Source organism: Poeciliopsis prolifica, unplaced genomic scaffold (assembly GCF_027474105.1).
Source record: "Poeciliopsis prolifica strain line A6 unplaced genomic scaffold, Auburn_PproV2 SCAFFOLD034, whole genome shotgun sequence".
In the NCBI taxonomy this organism is placed as follows: Eukaryota; Metazoa; Chordata; class Actinopteri; order Cyprinodontiformes; family Poeciliidae; genus Poeciliopsis; species Poeciliopsis prolifica.
The window spans coordinates 3213757-3236610 of NW_026562409.1; the positions used below are offsets into that span (position 1 = coordinate 3213757).

A 22854-nucleotide genomic window follows, 5' to 3' on the forward strand; every position below is an offset into this window, starting at 1 on the left:
TATTATTATTATTATTATTATTATTATGATTATCATCATCATCATATATGCTTTTATTTTGAAATTGATAACCGGATATATTGTAGCATCACCTGCTCCTAGCTTTCCTCCGCTGGTGTCGAGGCTAGCTGAGGGAGAGAAACCGTGGGAGAAGGGTAGAAAGCGTGGGGTAAAAGCATTTATTAAACTCGGTTAACACCTGGCAGCGGCGAAGAAAGAGACTGAACAGGTAAGTGGACATGTTCCTCTTACTTTCCACTTCATTGCTGCCGAGTCGGGTCTGCTTTTAAAGCCTGAAAAAGGAGGAGAGATGCGGATTCATCAGCAGCAGGAGGCTGGCTGCACACAACATTGGACCGAATAACAAGATAAACAACAACAGCTGCTGCAGCAGCGGTCGCAGCCGCAATGATCAGCGCAAAGCGTGCAGCTTTACCGGAGTTAGGGCTGTCCGCGGAAAGGACTCACACGGAGCGGAGGCTCTGCTAGCAGCAGCTACAGTTAGCATTGCTAAGGGAAGGTGGAGGACGCTGCAGCAGTTACAACACTCTGGTTTCTGCAGATTCAACTGTACATATCTGAGTTCCGATCCATAGTTGTAGCTTACACAACAGAGAAGCAAACACTTAACGGTTTCCAGATCACAACTTAAACGATCAAAAAGCTAAAACTAGCTCAGGACTTTAATGTGGCTGAATATTATACCACTATTGTTGACGTGATTTGTCTTCTTCTTGGATTTGCGCTTATTATTCGAGATTAATCGAGTAATCGGCAACTGATTTACTAATCAATTAATTGGAGATGCAAGAAAGGACCTTATATTGGGAAAAAAAATTCACAGCAGTAAGTAAGGCAAAGCTGTGCAAAATATATACATCATGTATTTCATGTAAAAATATGATTTAGCCCAAACTCCTCAAATGGTATTGTTTTAGCTTCACTTCTTCAAATTTGCTAGAGAAGTGCTTTTTTAAATTACATTTTAGGGTATAAAATATGTATTTTCTTATTAAAGAAGGAATTTAATAATTTCTCTATTTACAAAGTTTAATATATTTCAAATATTGTATAAAATACTTATGTAGTTTTATGAAGAACGTGTCAATTAATTGTCAGAATAATCAATTACTAAAGCAAAGAACGAATCTACAATTAAAAGAGAATCCTCCTAACTTGCCTGGTTTGCTCAATCCTTTCTGCTAGACAAATTACTACATCGGAGGGCTGATCTGTTGAATTATTATTTTTAATTAAGGCATTAATAATGTGATAGAAAAAGACAATCAATAGATTTTTTTTTCACACAATTTGAACTGGATGAAGCTTGAATAATGCCACTTGAGTTTTGTGTTGGACATTGCCTAAAATGTTATTTTTTTATTTAATCTTAAATGCAAAATTCAGATTATTTTTGTACAGTTCTGATTTAACTACTCTATGTTGTTCTTTCAGAAAATTGCCTGTAAACTCCAGTTAATGACTAATTGTTTGCTAAATTATTTGCCAATTATTTGAAAAATTGCTAAATCAGAATTAATTTGATTAATCGTTTTAGCCAGAGTTTAAATAAATGATAATAATTCCAAAATGAATGGGTGAATATTTTCTCTCTCTCTTTTCTCCAGGCGTAATCTCCATCTCTCCCTTGGCTCTCACCACCTCCCAGCTACCATATCTTTAAGTCACCGTGTGCCTCCATACCTGATTAGTTCACATTTTATCTTCAACCAAGCAGAAACACCAGCAAAGAAGCTTTCAGCAAAATCAGACAGCAACCAAAGTCAGTATTTCATTCTGTTTGCACCTCAGATCATTTCTAATTAGTTTAAAATCTAAAGTTGTTTTTCAGTGTTAGTCAGTTATTTTGCCAGGCCATTCTCTAAAATCACCATTATGGCCTCTGTAACCCACTCCTCTGAACCGGAGATCCCAGACAACCACAAAGAGAGCTGGTTGGCTCTACTCTCCGCTGCGGAAGCCTATTGCCAAAAGTCCGGCTGCGACCTGGCCATCCTCACGGCCTGCAAGAAGTTCCGGTTGACAGCCAGTGAAAGTGAAGCCGGGAAGAAGCGGGAAAGCGGCGCCGGCTTTCCGAAGGAATGCGAGTTCTCCTACAGCGTGTGGGGTCAGGGCTTCCTGGCTGAGTCGGCGCGCCGCTACGTGGACGACATCGGCGTGCTGCACGCCACGTCCATGCTGACGGCCCAGAAGCACACGCGGCAAAGCGCAGGAGAGCAAGGAAGCAAGCTGCTGGTTGATTTGACCTCTGACACCGGATACAGAGGGGTAAGTAGTAGGGGTGCAAGTAAATAATCGACTGATAAGTTAATATTGGTTAATGGTTTATTAGTTTAAAATGAGTTCCAGTCGATTAACATCTTTTAGTGTTGTAGTTTGCCCACCATCCAGCAGAGGGCGGTGCTGGTTTTCTTTAAGCAAATAGTCTGTCCATACATAAACAAAGATGGCGGCAATATTAGTTGCCGGTCCAAATGGAGTGGTTGGGGATGAAGAATGTCTTTTATGCGACGCTTTGCTAATCTGCTGCCCCTCTGTAACTAATTATTCTTTCAAAAGGTCCATAATGTATTTATTTCTCTCAAGATGAGCAACAAAGATTTGTTGCCGTGGCTACAGGGGATAAGGCAGAAAAATGGTAAGATGATGGGGGTAAAAAAAACAAAACATGGCGCCAATATACAAGATTAATTTTTGGTGAGTGAAAGCGCTTAGTGGAGCGAAACAAAAACATTCCTATGTAGAACAACCATAGACGGGCTCCATCTTTGATTCTTTTGACCTTTTATTTTTTTATTCAGCCACTTAAAATGTTCCTGTTTGATTTTATAAATATGTCTAAGTGTATTAATGTACGAAAATAAAATTGTTCTGCTTATTCAGTCAGTTTTTAACCCTTTCAATCATGAATTAATGATTCTTTGTGTCCATAATGGCATAAAAATGGTAGGAAAAACATTTATAAACAAAAAAAAAAGTATTTCATTTTTTTAGGTGATCAATTGTAATTTTCTCCAAATACAAAGTTATCTGAAAAAAACAAAAGTAGTATTATACTTTAGGGTTTATCTGATGTCACAATGTTTTTTGTACCTGTAAGAGTCGTCTACAGTAGAAGGAGCGACCGGGTCGGCTTTTTGTGTGTCGGCCATATTGGATTTAACAAAAATAATTTCTTGCATTTGCAGCTGATGGCCAGCAGTTGATATTCAGTATTTTATGATGCGTTAGTGTCCACTTCAGTGGTCTGTGTGCATTTATAAAATAAAAATCTGCAAGAAAATGGCTTATAGATGTCTGCTGTAGTGACCACTATACATGAAAGGGTTAATACAGCTGCTTTAAATCAGCATATTATGAAAATGTAGTGTAACACTGGTATCCCACTGCTAACCGCGCCACTGGACCAGTTCTAGGCTCTAAGGTCTAAGTTTAGGTCATAAGTTTCTACTGGAGCATCCTCTGGGAAAGCTTTGGCTACGTCTGAAGGATCTTGCTCAACAGCAATCAAGTCAGGTTCGGGTTCAATCCTTTCAGGTAAGTATTCCATAGGTTTGAAAGTTGGGTTGAAACCCAGCGTTTCCACTCTTAGGTTTTTGTGATAGTGATATTCCTCAGAATCAGACTGGGATTCATCCCCTTCAGCTCCATTTGATGTGTCATTTTCAGAATGTTGTCGAGTTCTTGGGCCCCTTACTGCCTTTGGCGGGTTAGTTTCTCTTTCGACAGGAATCACAGGAAGGAAACCACATGGCAGAAGGAGATCACGATGATCTCCTTCTGCCATGAAGGAGATCATGGCAGAGATGTGGACCATCTCTTGTCTCGGGTTTCACAACATACACTGGGACGTCTCCGGACTGTCTCAGGACAACATACACGTCGGACTCCCACTTGTCAGCTAACTTGTGTTTGCCTCTGAGACGAACATTTCGAACCAAGACTCTGTCGCCTTCTTTCAAGCTGGAGTCAACAACATGCTTGTCAAACCTTTCCTTGTCGCGATTGGCTGTCTTTTTAGCATTCTCAGTTGCCACTCTGTAACTGTCTTCAAGTTGAGATTTCAGGTTGCGGACATATTGCGAGTGAGAGCCTGGCTGATGATTGACTGGTAGGCCAAAGGCTAGGTCAACTGGCAATCTTGGCTGACGCCCAAACATTAACTCATAAGGAGTAAAGCCGGTTGTCTCGTTCTTAGTACAGTTATAAGCGTGTACTAACGGCTTGACATACTCTCGCCAGTGACTCTTCTTCTGGTTTTCAAGGGTTCCCAACATGTTGAGCAGGGTCCTGTTGAAGCGTTCAACAGGGTTCCCTCTCGGATGGTAAGGTGTGGTTCTTATCTTTTGAGTGCCAATGAGCTCACACAGTTCTTTTATTGTTCGGGATTCAAAGTCGGGACCTTGGTCACTGTGGAGTCTTTCAGGAATGCCATAATGGACGAAAAAGTGGTCCCACAGGGTCTTGGCCACCGTCCTGGCTTTCTGATTCGGGGTGGGGACTGCCACTGCATATTTCGTAAAATGGTCGGTAATGACCAGGATGTCTTTTGTGTTTCTTGAGTCTGGCTCTACACTGAGAAAATCCATGCACACGAGTTCAAGTGGTCTTGTGGCCACAATGTTGATGAGTGGTGCAGCTTTCTCGGGCATGGTCTTACATCGTATGCAACGGTTGCAGGTTCTGACTTTATTTTCCACCTCGGTCGACATTTTGGGCCAATAGAATCGCTTCCGGACAAGATCTAGCGTGCGTTCTGTACCCATATGGCCCATGTCGTCGTGGAGGCTCTTGAGAACTATAGATCTCAGGGCTTCAGGGAGTACAAGCTGGTAGTCTGAGCACCCTCTTGTCGCCTGCGATACAAAACACCATTTGAGACTTCCAGTTTATTCCACTCCCTCAATAAGAGACCAAGCTCAGGAAGTTCTTTCCTCAAGGAGGGTGGGGGTTTTTCTCCGGACTCCACCTGCCTTAGGACTTCAGCAATGCAGGGATCAGCCTTTTGTTTGTCTCTTAGTTCAGCTGGTGCTAACGGGAGAATGACAGGTAGGCCACCAAGCTGATCCTCCTCTTCAAAGCTTTGAGGGAGAGCCTTTGGATGGTGGGCAAGTGACATAACCAAGATGGTGCTGGGTGATGTTTCCCCAGGGTGACTGTTGATTACTTCATGGACCAAGTGCTTCTCACAGATGGCTTTGATGGTGCTTTCATTCAGATGTGCATAATCAGCATCTGACAGGTGTCTTTTTGTGAATTGTTGTATTCTCTCCAACTCTTTTTGTGATGATGTGTCATCAGGTACTCTGCCATGAGGACGTCTGGACAGTCCGTCCGCGTCTTGACTCTGCTTACCAGCTCTGTACTGTAGCTGGAAATCGAATGTCGACAGAGCGGCCAACCATCTGTAGCTCGTGGCATCGAGCTTAGCTGAGGTAAGAATGTATGTTAATGGATTGCTATCTGTGACAGCAAGGAATGTGTTTCCGTACAGGTAATCCTGGAATTTCTCTGTTACTGCCCACTTAAGGGCAAGAAATTCTAGCTTATGTGCAGGATACCTGGACTCACACTTCGACAGACCTTGGCTCGCATAAGCAATGACACGCTGCTGTCCTTGTTGCTCCTGGTAGAGAGCACCGAGGCCCAAAGTGCTTGCATCTGTATGTAAAATGTAGGAGAGCTTGGGGTCAGCAAACCCAAGGATTGGTGCGGTTGTCAGCTTTTCGATTATGGTGTCGAACGCTGCTTGGCAAGCAGGTGTCCATCTGTCACCAAAGATGTCCTTTGGATTGAAATACTTCTCAGGATTCACTGTGGTTTTAGAATGCTTCCTTAGCGGTGGATAGCCAGCAGTGAGGTCGTTGAGTGGCTTCACGATCTTTGAGTAGTCTTTAATGAACCGGCGGTAGTAACCGCAGAAACCCAGGAAGGTTCTTAGCTCTTTCAAGTTGTTTGGTTTTGGCCAGGTTTTTAATGCTGCTATTTTATCAGGGTCGGTCTCGACGCCCTTTTCAGACACAATGTGGCCGAGGTACTTTACAGAAGTTTGGTAGAACTTGCATTTCTCTGGTGACAGTTTCAAGCCAAACTCTTTCAATCGGTTGAGCACGCGCATCAACCTTTCTTCGTGCTCCTCTAATGTAGAGGAGAAGATAATGAGGTCATCCAGGAAGACTAGGGCTTCCTTCAAATTTAACTCTCCCATACAGCGCTCCATAAGTCTCTGGAACGTGCTAGGGGTTGGTTATCCCCTGAGGCATCCTGTTGAATTCGAAGAATCCTAGAGGACAGACAAATGCGGTTTTGTGTTTGTCTGCTTCCTCCATCTCTATTTGATAGAAGCCTGATTTCAGATCGAGCACTGAGAACCACCTGGACCCGGTCAATGCTGAGAAGGATTCTTCCAGATTAGGTAAGGCATATGAATCCTTTACTGTTTGTGTGTTCAATTTTCTGTAATCTATGCAAAGTCTGACATCGCCGTTCTTTTTCCTGACGACTACAATCGGCGAGGAGAAAGGTGACTCCGATTCACGGATGACTTCTGCATCGAGGAGTTGCTGGAGATGGGTACGCACAGCCTCTATATCCTGCGGATGTATAGGTCTTGGCTTATGTTTGAACGGTGTCTCATCACTGAGAGTTATATGATGTTTGATTTTGTCAGTGCGCCCAAAGTCAAGCTCGTGCACTGCAAACACCTCTGGCATGGAACTCAATTTCTCTTTTTCTCTCTTTCCACTCGTTGGGTACAGGAGAATCAGTAAAGTCAAAGTCGAGGTTTGGTTTTTGATCAGGTTTTGTTGGGGAGTCTGAGTTATGAGTCTTGACAGGTTGAACACTCTTGATAGCGTGTATCTCTGCTATCACAGCTTTTGGGCATAGGGTGATGTCATGCTGTGACTCGTTTTTGAGCATGACTGGTATGCAACGTGATAGCTTTGGTGATAGACTTACTAGGCTATCTGTCACCAGGATGCCACCAGGCAGGGGCAATAATTTTGGTGACTCTACTATCACCCACCTTTCAACATCAGATGTTCTGCAGCTCACTGATCCCTGAATTACTTTGGTCTGTCCAGCTGAAATGGTCTCGAGGTTTCTACTATGAAGCCTCACCTCTCCCAGGCTGGAATCAACAGACTGTCTTTTCCGGATTTCAAGAGTCTTTAAGACAACTCTGTAGCCATAAGGAAGAGATTCAAAGTTCTGAGGTGAAATCTCCTCATACTTTTCATATAAGACATCTAAAGTATTTGTGCCTATAAGCACTGATGACAATGTGGAGCGCATGTCAGGTACAACTAATACCAGCGTAGGTACCTCGATGTCGACTCCAAGCAAGCTCTTTGGGAACCTGATGGTGGCCTCAACATAGCCAAGGTAAGGGATGCTTTGACCATTGGCTCCTTCCACTTCAAGCAGGTCGTTCAAGGAATTGAGAGGCAAGTGAGACAGGTTTTCTAGATAGAAAGAGTTGGGGATTGTTGTTACTTGGGAGCCTGAATACAACAAGCAACTACAGTCTTTGTCAGCTATGGTCACTTGTGCGGTGCATTTGGCTCCAATCAGACCTTTTGGCAAGGTCACTGACTGTCTTTGTGTGTGAGAGTACAGATGGGCTCTGTGCAGCTTCTTTTTGGGACACTTTGCCTGTGTTCCAGTCCCTATTTGTCCCACAACCGGAACTGGGTCTAGTTTAAAGGATCAGGCTTTGAAGTGCCATGTTGACTGTCCCATGCTAACTGCTTTTCTTTTAGCTGCTTGCTCTTCTCAACCACAAGAGATGGGTTCGGCTCACTCTCACACTGGGGCTTAATGTGCCCATCCTCTCCACATCTACAGCAATACCAGGGCCTTGGTCTATTGCTTGTGGTGTTGTTTGCATTTTGGCTGTGGGGCTGCAGCCTTTGAGATGTATAAGTGATAGCTGGGGAATGTGTGTTAGCTGTTTGGGTAGCTAGTGGTCTGGCAGCTGATTTAGCTTTTCTACTGTCTTTCTCTGGGACTGCAAATCAGCTGTTTCTTTTCAGACCTGTGATCAGGAGCTGGCTGAGATGAGCCGCAGTCTTCTTCACCCTGCACATAAACACCTTGATAATGAGAAGACACTTTTGGCTTTGAAGCACTGAAGTGCTGTTTCATGCGTGAAGCTTTGGAAGAACGTTTATCTTCTGCTGTGCGGAGTAACAGGAGAAGTTCAGCAAAGGTAGGTGGATTCTGCTTCTTTTGTTCTAGCTGGAGTTCAGCTATCAAGATGTCATCCCAGCAGCCTCTGACAAACTGTCTGAGAAGGTGCCGGTTAAGGTCATTTGCAGTTACACCTCCCCTTCTGAGGGTGGTGCTCAGCATCACCTGCAGCCGTTGTAGATAAGCTGAAGGTTTTTCACCATTATTCTGCATTGTGTTGAGATACTTTGCAAAGAGGTCATCTCCATCCTCGACTGTGCCGAAAGCAGAGTCCAAGATCTCCAAGTATGCATCAAGAGGAGAATCAGGTGTCAGGTGCCTCACAATATCAATGGCGGGTGATAAGAGACTTTCGAGAAGCTTTCGTGACTTGTAAAGATCAGACTGTGTTGTATCTTTAAGAAGAAGTTCCACATTGGAGCGCCATGTCTCATAATCCACTTCACTGTTGAGACGTGGGACACGCCCAGAGAAGGGTCTGAGTCTCAAGGAAGTGTGCACCTGCAGAGCAGAGTCTTCATTTCTTATTATGTGCTCAACGATTACTTTTTGTATGTCAGGTGGATTGACATCAGAAAGTTTCAGAGCAGGCTGTGTCTTTTCTTGAGATGGTGTCGATGGTGGAAACCAATGATGTTGAACACGCTGCTGCAAGACCATACTGGGCAGGGGGGTTACCTGTACAGCATTTTCAGGGGCATGTTGTTCTGCTCTGCATCTTCATCTTGGGACTCTGAGTGATCTAGTTCGACAGTCTCACCGATGAGGGAGAGCTCTTCTCTGAGGACAACTGCAAAGCCTTTACCAGTCTGTTTTGCAATGTCTTTTAACTGTGAAAGGTAAGTCTGTGTAGCTGTCTTGCTAGCTACGGGTGTGTAAACATTAGCTAGGGCTCTGATGTGGTAGGTGACATCAGTCTTAGTCTTACTGTTAAGCCTGTATGGCAATGAAGGTAAGAGAGATTGCATAGCTGTACCATACACATACTCTACGATAACCTATTTGGCTGAATCTGGTTCAGTGAGATCCACTGGGATTACTCTTTGAATGGAACCATATTGTCCCAAGAAGTCGCTTAGTTCGTCATCAGTTTCTGTATTGGTCATGCCGCTAACTATGACAGAGTTAGGGAAATTTACATTACTTGTTTGAACGATATCCATGTTTTTTTTTAACACTGATAATATTATATGGTCTCTGGTTTCTAGTTAAAGTGCTTTAAGCCACTCCTGGCTGGCTCACCAAGTTTGTAGCACTGGTATCCCACTGCTAACCGCGCCACTGGACCAGTTCTAGGCTCTAAGGAGTGGGGAGCAAGAATAACAGCATCAGAGACCGCTGCTTAAGTGTAATAAACTAATAATTTACTAAATGTAAAACACAAAAATAAGATGCAACACATAAACAAAGAAAACTCTACAGATTCTCAATAAGAAGGTAAATGAAACAAAAAAAAAGAAAATAAAGAATATATCACTCTTCACCAAAATTAAATACAATTATTCAAAACACATTCAAATATATAATATATAAAAATCTAAGTATATCCAAATATGTAATCAGTTCTTCAGTTCAATGAAAAGTCTTAGTTGACTCAATAATCCATAATTCAATAAATTATCAGTTCAGTTCAATCCAGTTCGCCCTGGCAGCGAATTACCGCACGCAGGAGAATCCCTCCTTAATGTGATGGAGAAGGTGAATTGACGCTGTGGGTCTGGCTCGCCATCCTGAATCCGATCCGTGAATGTGCGCGCCGCACAAGGCAGATAAATCCTGGCTCCGTCCGAGCTTCTAACCAAGCAAAAAGACCTGACCTGCATAACAGGTCGCAAACACAATAAAACTCTTTTTAAATCTTCAAATTATACAAATACATTCTTCTTTACTCAATATGTTAACCAAATAACAGTTTATAACGGAACATTTCTTCTTAACGGCTATTGTAACGGCTACATTTTTTACAGTACAATACGGTGAAAGTACAAAAAAAATAAACATAAAACTCACCAAAACCAATATTCTCAATAAAATTCTTGTCAGTTCCCGATCACGTAGATTATCTTTCTTAATTAAATTAACTTTCGCTGTTCATTAATCATCACTCTACTCCGATTCCTCCTCTGCGCTCTCTCTCTCTCTCCGGCCTGTGAGCTGCAGCGTCACTCTGACGCTGCAGCTGTGACGCTGGTCTCTTAAAGCGGCAGCGACACAATTTTCTGTTTACAGACTTCCAATCAACTATTTATTACTATTTATGTCATATTTTAACATGGGTTACATCAGTCTCTTCATTTTGTGGATCTAGTATTTAATCTTTTTGTCTTTTATTTTTCGATTCAGCCACTTGATAGGCTGCTGTCTCGCTATATTGTATCAATATGTCTGTATAACATGCGAGAAAACCAAAATTATCTTAATTCAGTCAGTATTTAATACAGCTGACAAAATCGAATGTGAAAGTTTATTATTTGTGTTAAGGAAAGATACTTGTCCCTCTAACTTGCATCCCTAGTCAGTAGGAAGATGTTCCTCATTTTTATTCAAAGTTCCTGTTTAAAACATGTTTGAATCTCTGCAGAGCTTCACAGGCGATGGCGTAGTGGGCGGAGTCAGCCCCAACAACAGACTGTATTCCCAGAGCTACCCGTCCATCTACAGTCCGGACGCCACCAGCCAACAGGGCGTCGGGCAGAACGGCAACCGGGAGCGCAGCGCCTCAGAGGTGGAGCGAGGGAGACAGAGAGCCGGGATCGTAGACCTGGAGGAGGAAGGAGAAGAGGCGGAGGAAGAGGAGGAAGACATGGACGAGAGACGACCATATGGGAATGAAAGTGCAGGTGAGGCAGATTGTTTTAGTTCGGACCTGTGAGAAAGGAAATCTTCTCTCAGGAGGAACGGATTTAAAGAAAACTGAAATGTTAATTTCTCAGTAGATTTGAATGTTAAACTTGAGATTATGTTAGGATTAAAGCGTACAGACCTTCACTGAAACCAGAAAATGTTACTGAAGTTAGAGTGAAAAAGCATTTATTAAAAAGTCTACTCTAGTACTGAGTAACTGATCAGATCATCAATCATTTAATATTTAAAAATTACATCATCAGACAGACCAAAATATAAAGTTAACTGGAAATTTTGACATTTTGAAACTGAAAATGACAATAATTTGAATATGAAACAAAAATAAAACGTTTTTTTCCAAATCAGTTTTATTAAATAAAAAACTTATGAAACTTTATTATAAGCTGCTGTTGTGTGTCTGTGTCTGGTGACGTTTTGGTTAAAACATTGTTTTTCATTCAGTGGGTAGGAAATCCAGAAATTTACTCAGAGTAGAAATACCTCAAAGTGAAATTACTCAAGTAAAAGTGAAAAGTGCAACGTAGTATAAATACTTTTTCTTTTTTTTAAAGTTACTCAACTAAATGTAATTGACAAAATGTAACTAGTTACTGTGAGCAGCAGGTTAAAAAACTGAAGCTGAAGAATCTGGGTGGTCATAGACGTCCAAACATTCATGGAAAGTTGAGTGGAAGGATAAAGTGTGTTGGGGGAGTAAAAAAGGCTAAACAGGGTGGTTTGAAAAGTTTTATTCACTAATGTAACATTAGGGCCTTAAAATGTCCTTATTAAATCTTGACATTGGCAGAATATTGACAAAGTTTTGCGCACATTTGTAATGGAAACGCAGATCTTTAAACTCTAGACAGAATGAAAAAGGAGCAAAAGTCTAAAGGAATACTTTGAAAGAAAGTCTGTAGAATCGTCTAACAGACTGTAAAAAGGTAGAAAAACTGAGTGTAAGATATTAAAAAGTCATAATTTTATTGGATACTTTTTATATGTTTTGTTGGTTGCTTCTCTATGTGTCTGTTTTTAAAAACTTGTAATCGGTTTTCAGGCGTTTTCTCCATGGACGAGGACTCTCTTTCTCGTGACTGTGAGCCGTTCTTTGAGTCCGACGGCGAGGAGGAAAGCACCGACGGTAAGAGGTTCATCACTCAGCTCTTCTTCCTCACATACATGTTGGAGTAAAGCGTCGCGTCTTGGTCCTGCCTGCACCAGGATCGCTGAGCGAGGACGCCCCGCCGCCGCCGCGCGGCCTGGCCGTGGGGCAGCACGCCTTCTCGTCGCGCCACGCCCACCCCACGGCGCTGGCGCGCTCGCTGCCCGTGTCCGTCCCCGTGTGGGGCTGCAAGAGCAGCAGAGCCGCGCAGGGAGACAGCGGCAGCGGCGAGCGGGTGAGGATTAATCGATCGCTAAATCTGTTGACAATTACTTCGATAACAGATTAAACACGATTAATCCAATTAATTAATTATTTTGTTTCTTTGATAATAAAAAAATTGGCACATTCTGCCTATTTTTTGTTCTAGCCAGAGGAATAAATAATAATGTATATTAACAATTAAGTTCCTTTTTTTTTCATTAATAAAATTAACATTTTGTTGCCTAATGTGCAACAACTTACCGTTTTTTAAATTTAATCTTAAATGTGTATAGTGTTGGCTTAATGGCTGCTCTAACGCTCAATAACTGGAGTTATTGATCAGTCAGTTACTGAATTAATTGATGCATCTGATTAATCGTGTGCGTTCCAGGCGGGCTGCGCCGACCTGGAGCACATCGCCGCCAGCATGAAGGCCCTGCTGGTCCCCGGCGCCACCGACGGGACGGAGATGTTCGGCGCTCTGCCGCGGCCGCGCCTCAACACGGGCGACTTCTCGCTCAAACACTGAGACGGCGAGCGGAAAGAAACGTGGCGGAGAGGAGAAAAAGAAAAGCCTGGAATGTGTGAATCAGTGTCAAAGCTCGAGTCTGTTTATCGTTTCACGCACTAAAAAAAAAAAATTTAACTGCTTTACAGGGTTGTGAAGAAATGTTACGAACACTAATAACATGTTTAACACTATCTCTATTTCTCCCCAACGACGTCTCCCGTTCAGTTCAGTCAGTAAGATAAAATCCACTTATTTTAGAAAACAAAGCCAACAGTTTGTTTTATTTTTAGCATTTACCGCCCAGCCCGACTCAGGATTATTCACATCAGGGTCTCTGACTCCCAGATTTGCTCTGAAATAATCCAAAGTGATTCTTCTATTAGATTTACCTCAAACGAATCAGTTAGTGAAGATCAGGTGAATTTTACCTCCAACACTAAAACTTCACTTGTTCAATTAGAAGTTGCTGCTTTTGCTTTCATATACGTACTAACTTTTAACACAATAGTTTCTGCTCAGCTTTAGCTATGATGGGTTTCTGAACACTAAGCGAGTATTTTGGTGGTTTTTGTCAGTATTTTTCAACCCAGGTTGATTCAAATGGTCTAAAAGAAAAAGTGGAAAAGCTGCTTCTGATTCTGGAGAAACTTAAATTTTAGATCAGTTTTCTAATGTCGGTACAATTAAGGTGCAATCTGGAATGTTTTGCAAGATTTTGATGAAGAAGAATGCAGCCAAGCGTGCAGTTTTAAGATTTGCTGCTTAACAAACCGAAAATAAAATCAGGTCTGTTCGAACATTTCTCTCACAATGATCTCAAACTCCAGGTTTATGCAACCCATAAACTTTGATTTCACCTCAAATTGAAGTTTTACTCCTAATTTCAATGTGTCTGCTTTGAAGAAATGGGAACTTTACTTTGTAGTAATTTGAAAAAAGTTTGGTTAATTTTTGACAAATACGGAGACGAACTGGTTCACCGTCATCTGTTCATGTAACAGAGTAAAAAAACAGATTTTAACACGAAGCTTGTTGCTTTTGTTGTAAATGTGAGCAGAGGACACCAGCACCTTCTCATTACATGCCTATTTTTTTATTTCACCAATGAATGACTGATTGATGGGATGATTGTAAATCGACTTCATGTTCCAGGGGGATGTTAATGATTTTCTTTTTCCCCATTTGCTCTGGATGTGTTGTTAAAATGCCTGAATGGAAGAGAAACTGACTTTGTTTGCGAGAGAAAGAAAGAGAGATGTGCTAAAAAGTTAGCATCTCAGATATTTCAAACATAAATGTTCCGTTAAATCCTTTTATGTTTCAAATAAAGGAGCAACACCAAGAACAAACGGCTCTGGATGTTATTTAAATGGCCAGTAGAGGGCGGTAACGCACCACAAGAAAGAAAAATCAATGAAAGCATAAAACCCATATCAATATATATAAATATCACTAATTATACCCAGATTGATGTTCTCAAGTCTTTATTTGTGTTACAATTTTTCACTTATAGCCAAACAGAGTAAATAATCAATTTCAGTAACTTTAGAAAAAATATGGTTTTAAGAATAGTTTTGCTTCACTTTTTAATATTTTTGAAGAGTTGTTAATCTTACTGGAGTCAAATTTCTGGTCATGATGAATAAAAAACAATGTTACAGTGAGACCTCTTGTTAATACACATTTAGACTTTATGTGAATAAACAGTAAACAGTAAATATAGTTGCAGGAAGTTCACAATTAAATCACTTTTTCTCACCACAACATGGAGAAGGAAGCATTTAGTGAGTGGAGGAATACTTCTCAGCCTCAGAGCCTCTAAAACAAGGAAACTTTCACTTTGTCTTCACTTTTAATTTGTTCCTTAAAATTAGACATTATTTCTCTACACAGCTGGTGACTCACCTAGCAACGGTTGCTAAGAGAATCTGGTCATTGATGACGTCACAGAGCTTTCTGGGGTTTTTATGCAACAAGTCTGTTACATTCGTTGAGAGAGAGCTGGAGTTTGGTGAGAGAGAGAGCTGGAGTTTGGTGAGAGATTGAGATAGTTTGCGGTTTTAGCTAAATAGTTCTTCAAGTATCCGAGAGTTTGCTTTAGTATCCATTGCAAATCCAAGAAGCCATGAGCCACTTAGAGAATCCAAAGCCTTGTGCGCTCCCGGTTTTTCCTGGGGAGGTGATCGCACCGTTGATTGAAGAGTTTTTTAGGTCCATTTCATCGGCTCAGACCCTGGAATTAGCCATGGGGAATCCTGATTGCAACACCAAGTCCTCCTTGAAGGAGCTGCTTTTAAACTTATTGAATGAATGTGGCTCCTTCATTCTCTGCAATATCCCTGAGAAGGACTTCAGATTCCAAGATGTGGACGCGATCTTGGGAAATGTCCTGCTAACAACATTTACAGACAGTCTTCAGATTACGGGGAAGGTTCATCCCAAGAGTTTTGACTGTTTCAATGACTATTTCATTACATATGTCAAAGAACTGTTGAAATCCGTCTACTCCACGCAAGATCCAGCAACATCTGTGGCCGGCCACAAGTCTTGGTCGGACGCAGTGGATGCAATCCTTCCACTTGCTTTCCAGCTGTTAGAGGAATTGCTAGCGTGTTGCTGTGAAGAACATTATCAGAGAGAACAAAAAGCTGCAAAAGAACAGCAACAGAGAGAAGACCACCCAGGTGCCAGCTCGGATGTTGGTCATTTCCAAACTGGAAATGACCAACATCCAACTGAGGAGGACAACACCACCAAAACTCCACAGAATAGAGGAAACCCAGAATCAGACATCCTGGAGAATGACAGAAATCTGGTTTCTGAAAATCAAGAGTCAGACTTGAAGATGGTAGATGAATTCATTTTGGAGGAACTTTCAAAGGCCACACATGAAAATGATTTGATCTCTAAGGAAAGGGAATCAGATATAAAGATGGTGGATGAATTTATTTCTGAGGAGTTTTCAGATCTGACAACAGCCACCAAAGTTATGATGAAGGAAGAGGAGTCAAATCTGAAAATGAAGGAAGATTTCATCTTTGAGGTGCTGCCAAAGGTCAGGGAAGTGAAAAAGTCAATCTCTGACCAACACCATTTGGAGAACCCAGGAGACTCACTGGATGACCTTCCACCAACTGAAAACCCAGAGTCTAGAGATGGAGCTGCCCCTCTTCCCATTGCACAACTGAAGAACAAAGCAAATGGAATCCAAATGGAGGACCTTGAAAATGACAACAAAGAACAAGGCAGTACAGTTTCAGCGGCACCAGGGGAGGAAGAAACCACAGTTCCAACAGTGGAAAACTTCATTTCAGAGGAATCAACACAGTCCAAAGGCAGAGAATTAGGTGATGCAGAGCAGGAGGCAGTGGTTACCACAAAGGTTGCTGAACCACTGCCAGTCGCAGAGAAGAAGGAGCAGCAGTCATCTCAGGCTCCAATGGCAAGAGGAGCAGCTGGAGATGGAGCTTCTCCTCTTCCTATTGAACAACAGACGAACGAACCTGCTGCAATCAAAATGGAAGACCTTGAAAATGACAACACAGAACTATGCAGTACAGTCTCACTGGCTTCAGAGGATGAAGAATCAACAATTTCAACCGTGGAAGATTCAAGTTCAGAGGAATCGACCCACTCAAAAGACAGAGAGTCAGTTGATGCAGAGCAGGAGTCAGTCGTTGCCTCAAAGGTTGATGAACCGCTGCCAGTCCCAGAGAAGGAGGAACTGAAGTCATCTGAGGCTGTAATGGGAGCAGCTCTCCCAGTGGAGAGCCCAGTGGAGAGCTGCTCCTCTTCAATGGGAAGAGGAGCAGCCGGAGATCCTGCTGCACAACAGAAGAACAAAGTTGATGCAAAGCAGAAGCCAGTAGTTGCCACAAAGGTTGCTAAACTGCTACCAGACACAAAGAAAAAGGAGAAGAAATCATCCATCATGCTGCTTCTTAATGCAGTTCTTATTAAGGTAATCCCAAAATCAAGGTTACCATGCAAGTACGAAGATCTCCAAGCCATCGTAGAGAGGTTCTCTGAGAAAATCTGTGCAGAGGTAGAGGGACAAGATCTGAAGGACATTCAAAGGAATCTGAACAATCTCACCAAGGACATACTGAAAGCAGCCTCCAAAAGAATGGGCTGCTCAAAAAAAGATATTCTATTAATGTTGAGTTTCAACAGTTCAGTGGTAGAGGAGGCATTCATTTCAATTTGCAAAGACAAAATAGTAAAACCAGCCAAAAAATCCAGCCGCATCAGATCTTTCTGGGACTCTACATTAAGATTATTTTCAAGTCCGAATAAATAATTAATCTAGTGATTTATATAAATCACACAGAGAAAAACACCAGAAAGAAAGTTTTATTGACCTAAAGTGCTTTGGCACTCGGACACCGGCAGAAGACGAACGTCGCCGTGAACTTGGATGAGGGACCAGACATAGCACAGAACAAAGACCTTAATGGTGAAAGACAACTTTGGACTTGGCATTTCTTCGCCCGGACATGGGTCATTGATAAAGTGGAAGAAAATGGATGGATGATGGACGGACGGACAGACGACCAGTGCCCGGGCTCGGGCACTGGTGGAAAATGGAGCCTGGGGAGGAAGGAGGCTGGAGGGAGTCTGGAAGATGCCTGGGAGGATGTGACCCTCCTCCTCCTCCCCGTGGAGACTGGGGGAGCAGGAGGGTCGCAGCGCAGCTGAAGCAAAATTGATGGACAGACAGATGGACGACCAGTGCCCGGGCTCGGGCACTGGTGGTTAAGTGGAGCCTGGGGAGGAAGGAGGCTGGAGGGAGTCTGGAAGATGCCTGTGAGGATGAGGGTGGAGACGGGAGGAGGAGGGTCCTCCCGGTATCAGCAGATGGATGATGATTGATGATGCTGGCAGGCAGAAGAGAGTCTCCCAGCTTGAATTTTTGCCAACTTTGGACTTGGCATTTGTTCACCCGGACACGGGTTGCTGATAAAGTGGAAGAAAATGGATGGATGATGGGCGGACGGACGGACAACCAGTGCCCGGGCTCGGGCACTGGTGGTTGAATGGAGCCTGGGGAGGAAGAAGGCTGGAGGGAGTCTGGAAGATGCCCGGTAGGAGGCGACCCTCCTGCTCCCCCGTGGAGACGGGGGAGCAGGAGGGTCGCAGCACAGCTGAAGCAGATGAATGATGATTGATGATGCCGGCAGGCAGAAGAGAGTCTCCCAGCTTGAATTTTTGCCAACTTTGGACTTGCCATTTGTTCGTCTGGACACGTGTCGCTGATAAAGCGTAAGAAAATTGATGGACGGACGGACGGCCAGTGCCCGGGCTCGGGCACTGGTGGTTGACTGGAGCCTGGGGAGGAAGGAGGCTGGAGGGAGTCTGGAAGATGCCTGGGAGGATGAGGGTGGAGACGGGGAGGAGGAGGGTCGCAGCGCAGCTGAAGCAGATGAATGATGATTGATGATGCCGGCAGGCTGAAGAGTCTCCCAGCTTGAATTTTTGACAAGGCTAACATGGCAAGACTGACACTAGAGAGAATCACACAGAGAAAAAGCAGCAGCAGTTAGAAAGTTTTATTGACACAAAGTTCTTTGGCGCTTGGACACCGGCAGAAGACCTGCATGCTGAGAATCACTGTGAGTTTGGATGATCAGCTCAGACCGAAGCTCAGGGTAATCTTCCCCCCAAAACAGGGTACAGTCTGATGGAGCCTTGTTAGACGTGGATGTTGGACAAGGCCTGCAGGCTGATGGCCGGCCGGCCGGACAACGGAGCCAGCGCAGCTGTCCATCTTGACAAAAAGGAGTTAGAATTGCTGAAACACTCTACCACACATCATTTGTTATGTTATTACCTTTTGCCTGAGAGCGGTGAAAATGGGGCCTTTAGGTCTGAGAAAAGAGAATACCAGAGGAGGATGCTAATGATGACCAGTGGCTGGGTTGATGAAAGGGAGTTATGACTGAACGTTGAGGGGCAGTCCAGGCTGCCCGTAATCTCAATATGAGGCCTGGAAATGGCCAACGGGAATGAACATAAATCTTGGATTTTTAAGAAATTTAAGGACCAGGCAGAGCTGAGGGGACTTCAGGAGAGAGGAACGTAGGCATTGAGAGCCAAGCTCAATGATTTAAAAGCATGGTGTGAGAGAGTCATAGATGCAGGACCTGCGATGTCTCTGAGCATTCTGGAACTAATTTACTAGAATGGTATGGTGAACCAACACCTGCTGAGTTAAGCTACATTATGTGATGGATTTAAATTACGTTTTTACCCATTGTTCATCAAGAAAGGACATTTTTATTTATAAATCACATTTCTGGCAACTAGGCAGTTCAAAGAGCTTTAGAAGGAAGTACATAACCTGAACAAAGGCAAAAGGAAAGTCTTAATCTAAATATTGATTCCCCAATAGAACTTCATAGTTCTTATAGAAAATGTCGCCGTTGAAGTGCCAGGGAGCTGACACTTAAATGGCAAGATGATTGAACAAATAGTGAAGGTTAGGACCCTGTCAAAGGTTTCAGAGCTGTGCAGAATTTAGTTACGGTGCGCCATGCCCAGGTGAGGGACCTGATGTTCGAATAGCCTGCAGGAATAGCTGAGTTAATGGCGACTGCTAAATGATGCGACGAGGAAAGCTTGGCATGAGGGTGAACAATAGCTTTAAAGTCACGTTGCCCTTGTGGCGTTTCAAAGGTAGTGATTAAATAAAGGTTTCATTTGTAGCCTGTAGAACATTTTGGCAGCGGGGTAGCTGGAAGTGCCCCATATCCCAACAGAAACGTTAAGTCTTTCTGGGTAATGTCTTTACCCTTTTACTGCCGTAGAACGGAACCAGAGGACCAAATGAACCAGAAGGATGATACGACAGCAGATGTTCAATGTGTCGAGGTGCTGGACCTATCAGAGACTTACGAACCAACAGTGTTTCAGGTTCGTAAGCTGTGCTGCCAGATGGAATGACTTTAGAACTGGTGTTCTGCATCTCCCTGGTTTTAATTAAGATGCTGCAGCAGAAATTAATGCGACTACAGATAGATGCATGGTTATGTTTCTCGAGGTCCTTGAGTGTTTTCATTTTGTACTGAGGGCAATGAGATGAAGTTTGAATTGCTAAGAGAGGAGCATGACTTTATGGAAGTAGATTATAGGAACCTTCAGCCGTCCTGTAAGCCCCCCAAAAATAATTATTTGGAAAACAAGTAAAGCGGGGTTGAATAAGTCAGGATTCCTGCTGAAGCAGGAAACTAGAGCAGGTACGCGAAACCATGAGTCACATCGGGGGATCGTGTTCTGTTGGGACGCCGAATGACTGATCGGCATACATCCAGCACAAACGGATGGTGGCAATTGACAGAAAGGGTGTGGAATGTTTTTGTTGATGTTCTCGTTGACTTCCTGTTGTGGGTGGAGATTTACACAAGTGGGCGAAATCTGCTAATAAAAGGCCACAGGTTGCTCTGGTTTGGCCCGAGCACTGCACTCAGGCCAAACAAAGCTGAAGGCTATGCTGTTTTTCCTTCATCATCAACCAGGATTGCCAGCCCTTTGAAGGGGCAGTGTCAACAAAGGGATTACCAAGAACGCTTTTAGGTAATCAGCCACATGACAGAGAGGTTAGAGATTCGTAAGCCTTATTGCCGGCGATGGTCAGACTGGTTAGCAGTCGGACTATCAAGAAACAGGAGGCTTGTAGATGACTGCAACTGCCTCCGGCAGTAATTATGCATAGAAACTGTGACAAGCATGAGTGACCGGTCATGTATCAAGATAAGAGTTGGCTGGTTTTATCTTGTCGCATGTGCTGAACTGACAGCTTGTGTAGATGACATGGACCTCCTTAATGTGCATGTCTGTGAACTCACTGCTTGTATGCCTCCTTAATGGGAGTTGGAACCACCAGATGATGAGAAAAAGAAGTTGTCATTGGGAACTCTGACTGGCCTGAAAAGAGGATGCTCGTGAAGTTCGGATCGCTGGCTGGGATGAGGCTGTAGAATTAGAGTGAGCCAGCGAGAAAGCTATGAGAAGAAAAATGCATCCAAAATATTTAAGAATGGCTTGGCCCTTGTAGTCAGGTCATTCCAAAATCACTTAAAAAGTTCTATTGGGCCAAGTCAGAAAAAAAGCAATAAATACAACTTATTGAAGTTTTTTGCTTTTGTTTGCAAGGCGATCGACAAGCCCTTATAAAATTACACAGGGAACCGGTTCTAAAACCAACCAGTGAATACAACATATTTAAAAGTTTATTGCACATGGAGGTCACAGTGGCACATTGTTACGAAGTCAGTGTTATTAGCTAGCACTCGCTAGCTCTGTGTTATTAGCTAGCACTCGCAAGCTCTGTGTTATTAGCTAGCACTCGCTAGCTCTGTGTTATTAGCTAGCACTCGCAAGCTCTGTGTTATTAGCTAGCACTCGCAATCTCTGTGTTATTAGCGAACAATTGCTAGCTTTGTTAGTGAGTGTATTAGCACTCGCAAGCTCTGTGTTATTAGCGAACAATTGCTAGCTTTGTTAGCGAGTGTATTAGCGAGCACCCGCTAGCGCTGTCTTATTAGCTAGCACTCGCTAGCTTTGTTTTATTAGCTAGCACTCGCTAGCTTTGTTTTATTAGCTAGCATTTGCTAGCTCTGTGTTATTAGCTAGCATTCGCAAACTCTGTGTTATTAGCTAGCACTCGCAAGCTCTTTGTTATTGGCTAACACTCGCTAACTTTGTGGCATTAGCGAGCACTCGCTAGCGCCGTGTTATTAGCTAGCACTCGCTAGCTCTGTGGTATTGGCTAGCACTCACTAGTTTTGTGTTATTAGCTAACACTCGCTAGCTTTGTGCTATTAGCTAGCACTTGCTTGCTCTGTGTTATTAGATAGCACTCGCCAGCTCTGTGTTATTAGCTAGCATTCGGTAGCTCTGTGGTATTAGCTAGCACTCGCAAGCTCTGTGTTATTCACTAGCACTCGCTAGCTCTGTTTTATTAGCTAACACTCGCTAGCTCTGTGTTATTAGATAACACTCACTAGCTTTGTGGTATTAGCAAACACTCACTAGCTTTGTTATTAGCTTGCACATGCTAGCTCTGTGTTGTTAGCTAGCACTTGCTAGCTCTGTGTTATTAGTTAGCACTCGCTAGCACTATGTTATTAGCTAGTAGTCGCAAGCTTTGTAATTAGCTAGCACTCGCTAGCTCTGTTTTATTAGCTAGCACTTTCTAGCTCTCTTATTAGCTAGCACTTGCTAGCTCTGTGTTATTAGCTAGCACTCGCAAACTCTGTTATTAGCTAACACTCACTAGCTTTGTGGTATTAGCGAGCACTCACTAGCTTTGTTATTAGCTTGCACTCGCTAGCTCTATGTTATTAGCTAGCACTTGCTAGCTTAGTGTTATTAGCTAGCACTCGCTAGCTCTGTGTTATTAGCTTGCACTCACAAGCTCTGTTGTAATTAGCTAGCACTCGCTTGCTCTGTTTTATTAGCTAGCACTCTCTAGCTCTCTTATTAGCCTGCACTTCCTAGCTCTGTGTTATTAGCTAGCACTCGCAAACTCTGTTATTAGCTAACACTCACTAGCTTTGTGGTATTAGCGAGCACTCACTAGCTTTGTTATTAGCTTGCACTTGCTAGCTCTGTGTTATTAGCTAGCACTTGCTAGCTCTGTGTTATTAGCTTGAACTTGCTAGCTCTGTGTTATTAGCTTGAACTTGCTAGCTCTGTGTTATTAGCTAGCACTTGCTAGCTCTGTGTTATTAGCTAGCACTCGCTAGCTCTGCGTTATTATCTAACAATCGCTAGCTTTGTGTTATGTGGGCCTACCTTGCCAATTTCCCGCTCGACAGTATTTGTAGGTAAAAGTGTTAATTCATCAGTGCATTTCAGTTCATTTTTCCAATTAAATAAGAATTTTATTCTAGTGGTGGGCAATGAATTGCACATA

General features: G+C 43.1%; 1 protein-coding gene and 1 long non-coding RNA gene across 2 annotated transcripts; both read left to right on the plus strand.

The window, feature by feature from the left end:
* The first annotated feature begins 85 nt into the window (after positions 1-85).
* Positions 86-14287, plus strand: akt1s1 (AKT1 substrate 1 (proline-rich)). The gene is made up of 6 exons (XM_055052084.1): positions 86-229; positions 1629-2289; positions 10796-11054; positions 12119-12202; positions 12283-12458; positions 12819-14287. The coding sequence occupies exons 2-6, from the start codon at positions 1897-1899 to the stop codon at positions 12954-12956; spliced, it is 1050 nt and encodes a 349-aa protein (XP_054908059.1). The 5' UTR covers positions 86-229; positions 1629-1896; the 3' UTR covers positions 12957-14287.
* On the plus strand, positions 5220-9718 carry LOC129373935 (uncharacterized). Its single transcript, XR_008607425.1, has 3 exons — positions 5220-6436; positions 6541-6594; positions 8058-9718. It is a non-coding gene; the product is annotated as an uncharacterized LOC129373935 (long non-coding RNA).
* Positions 14288-22854: the final 8567 nt, after the last annotated feature.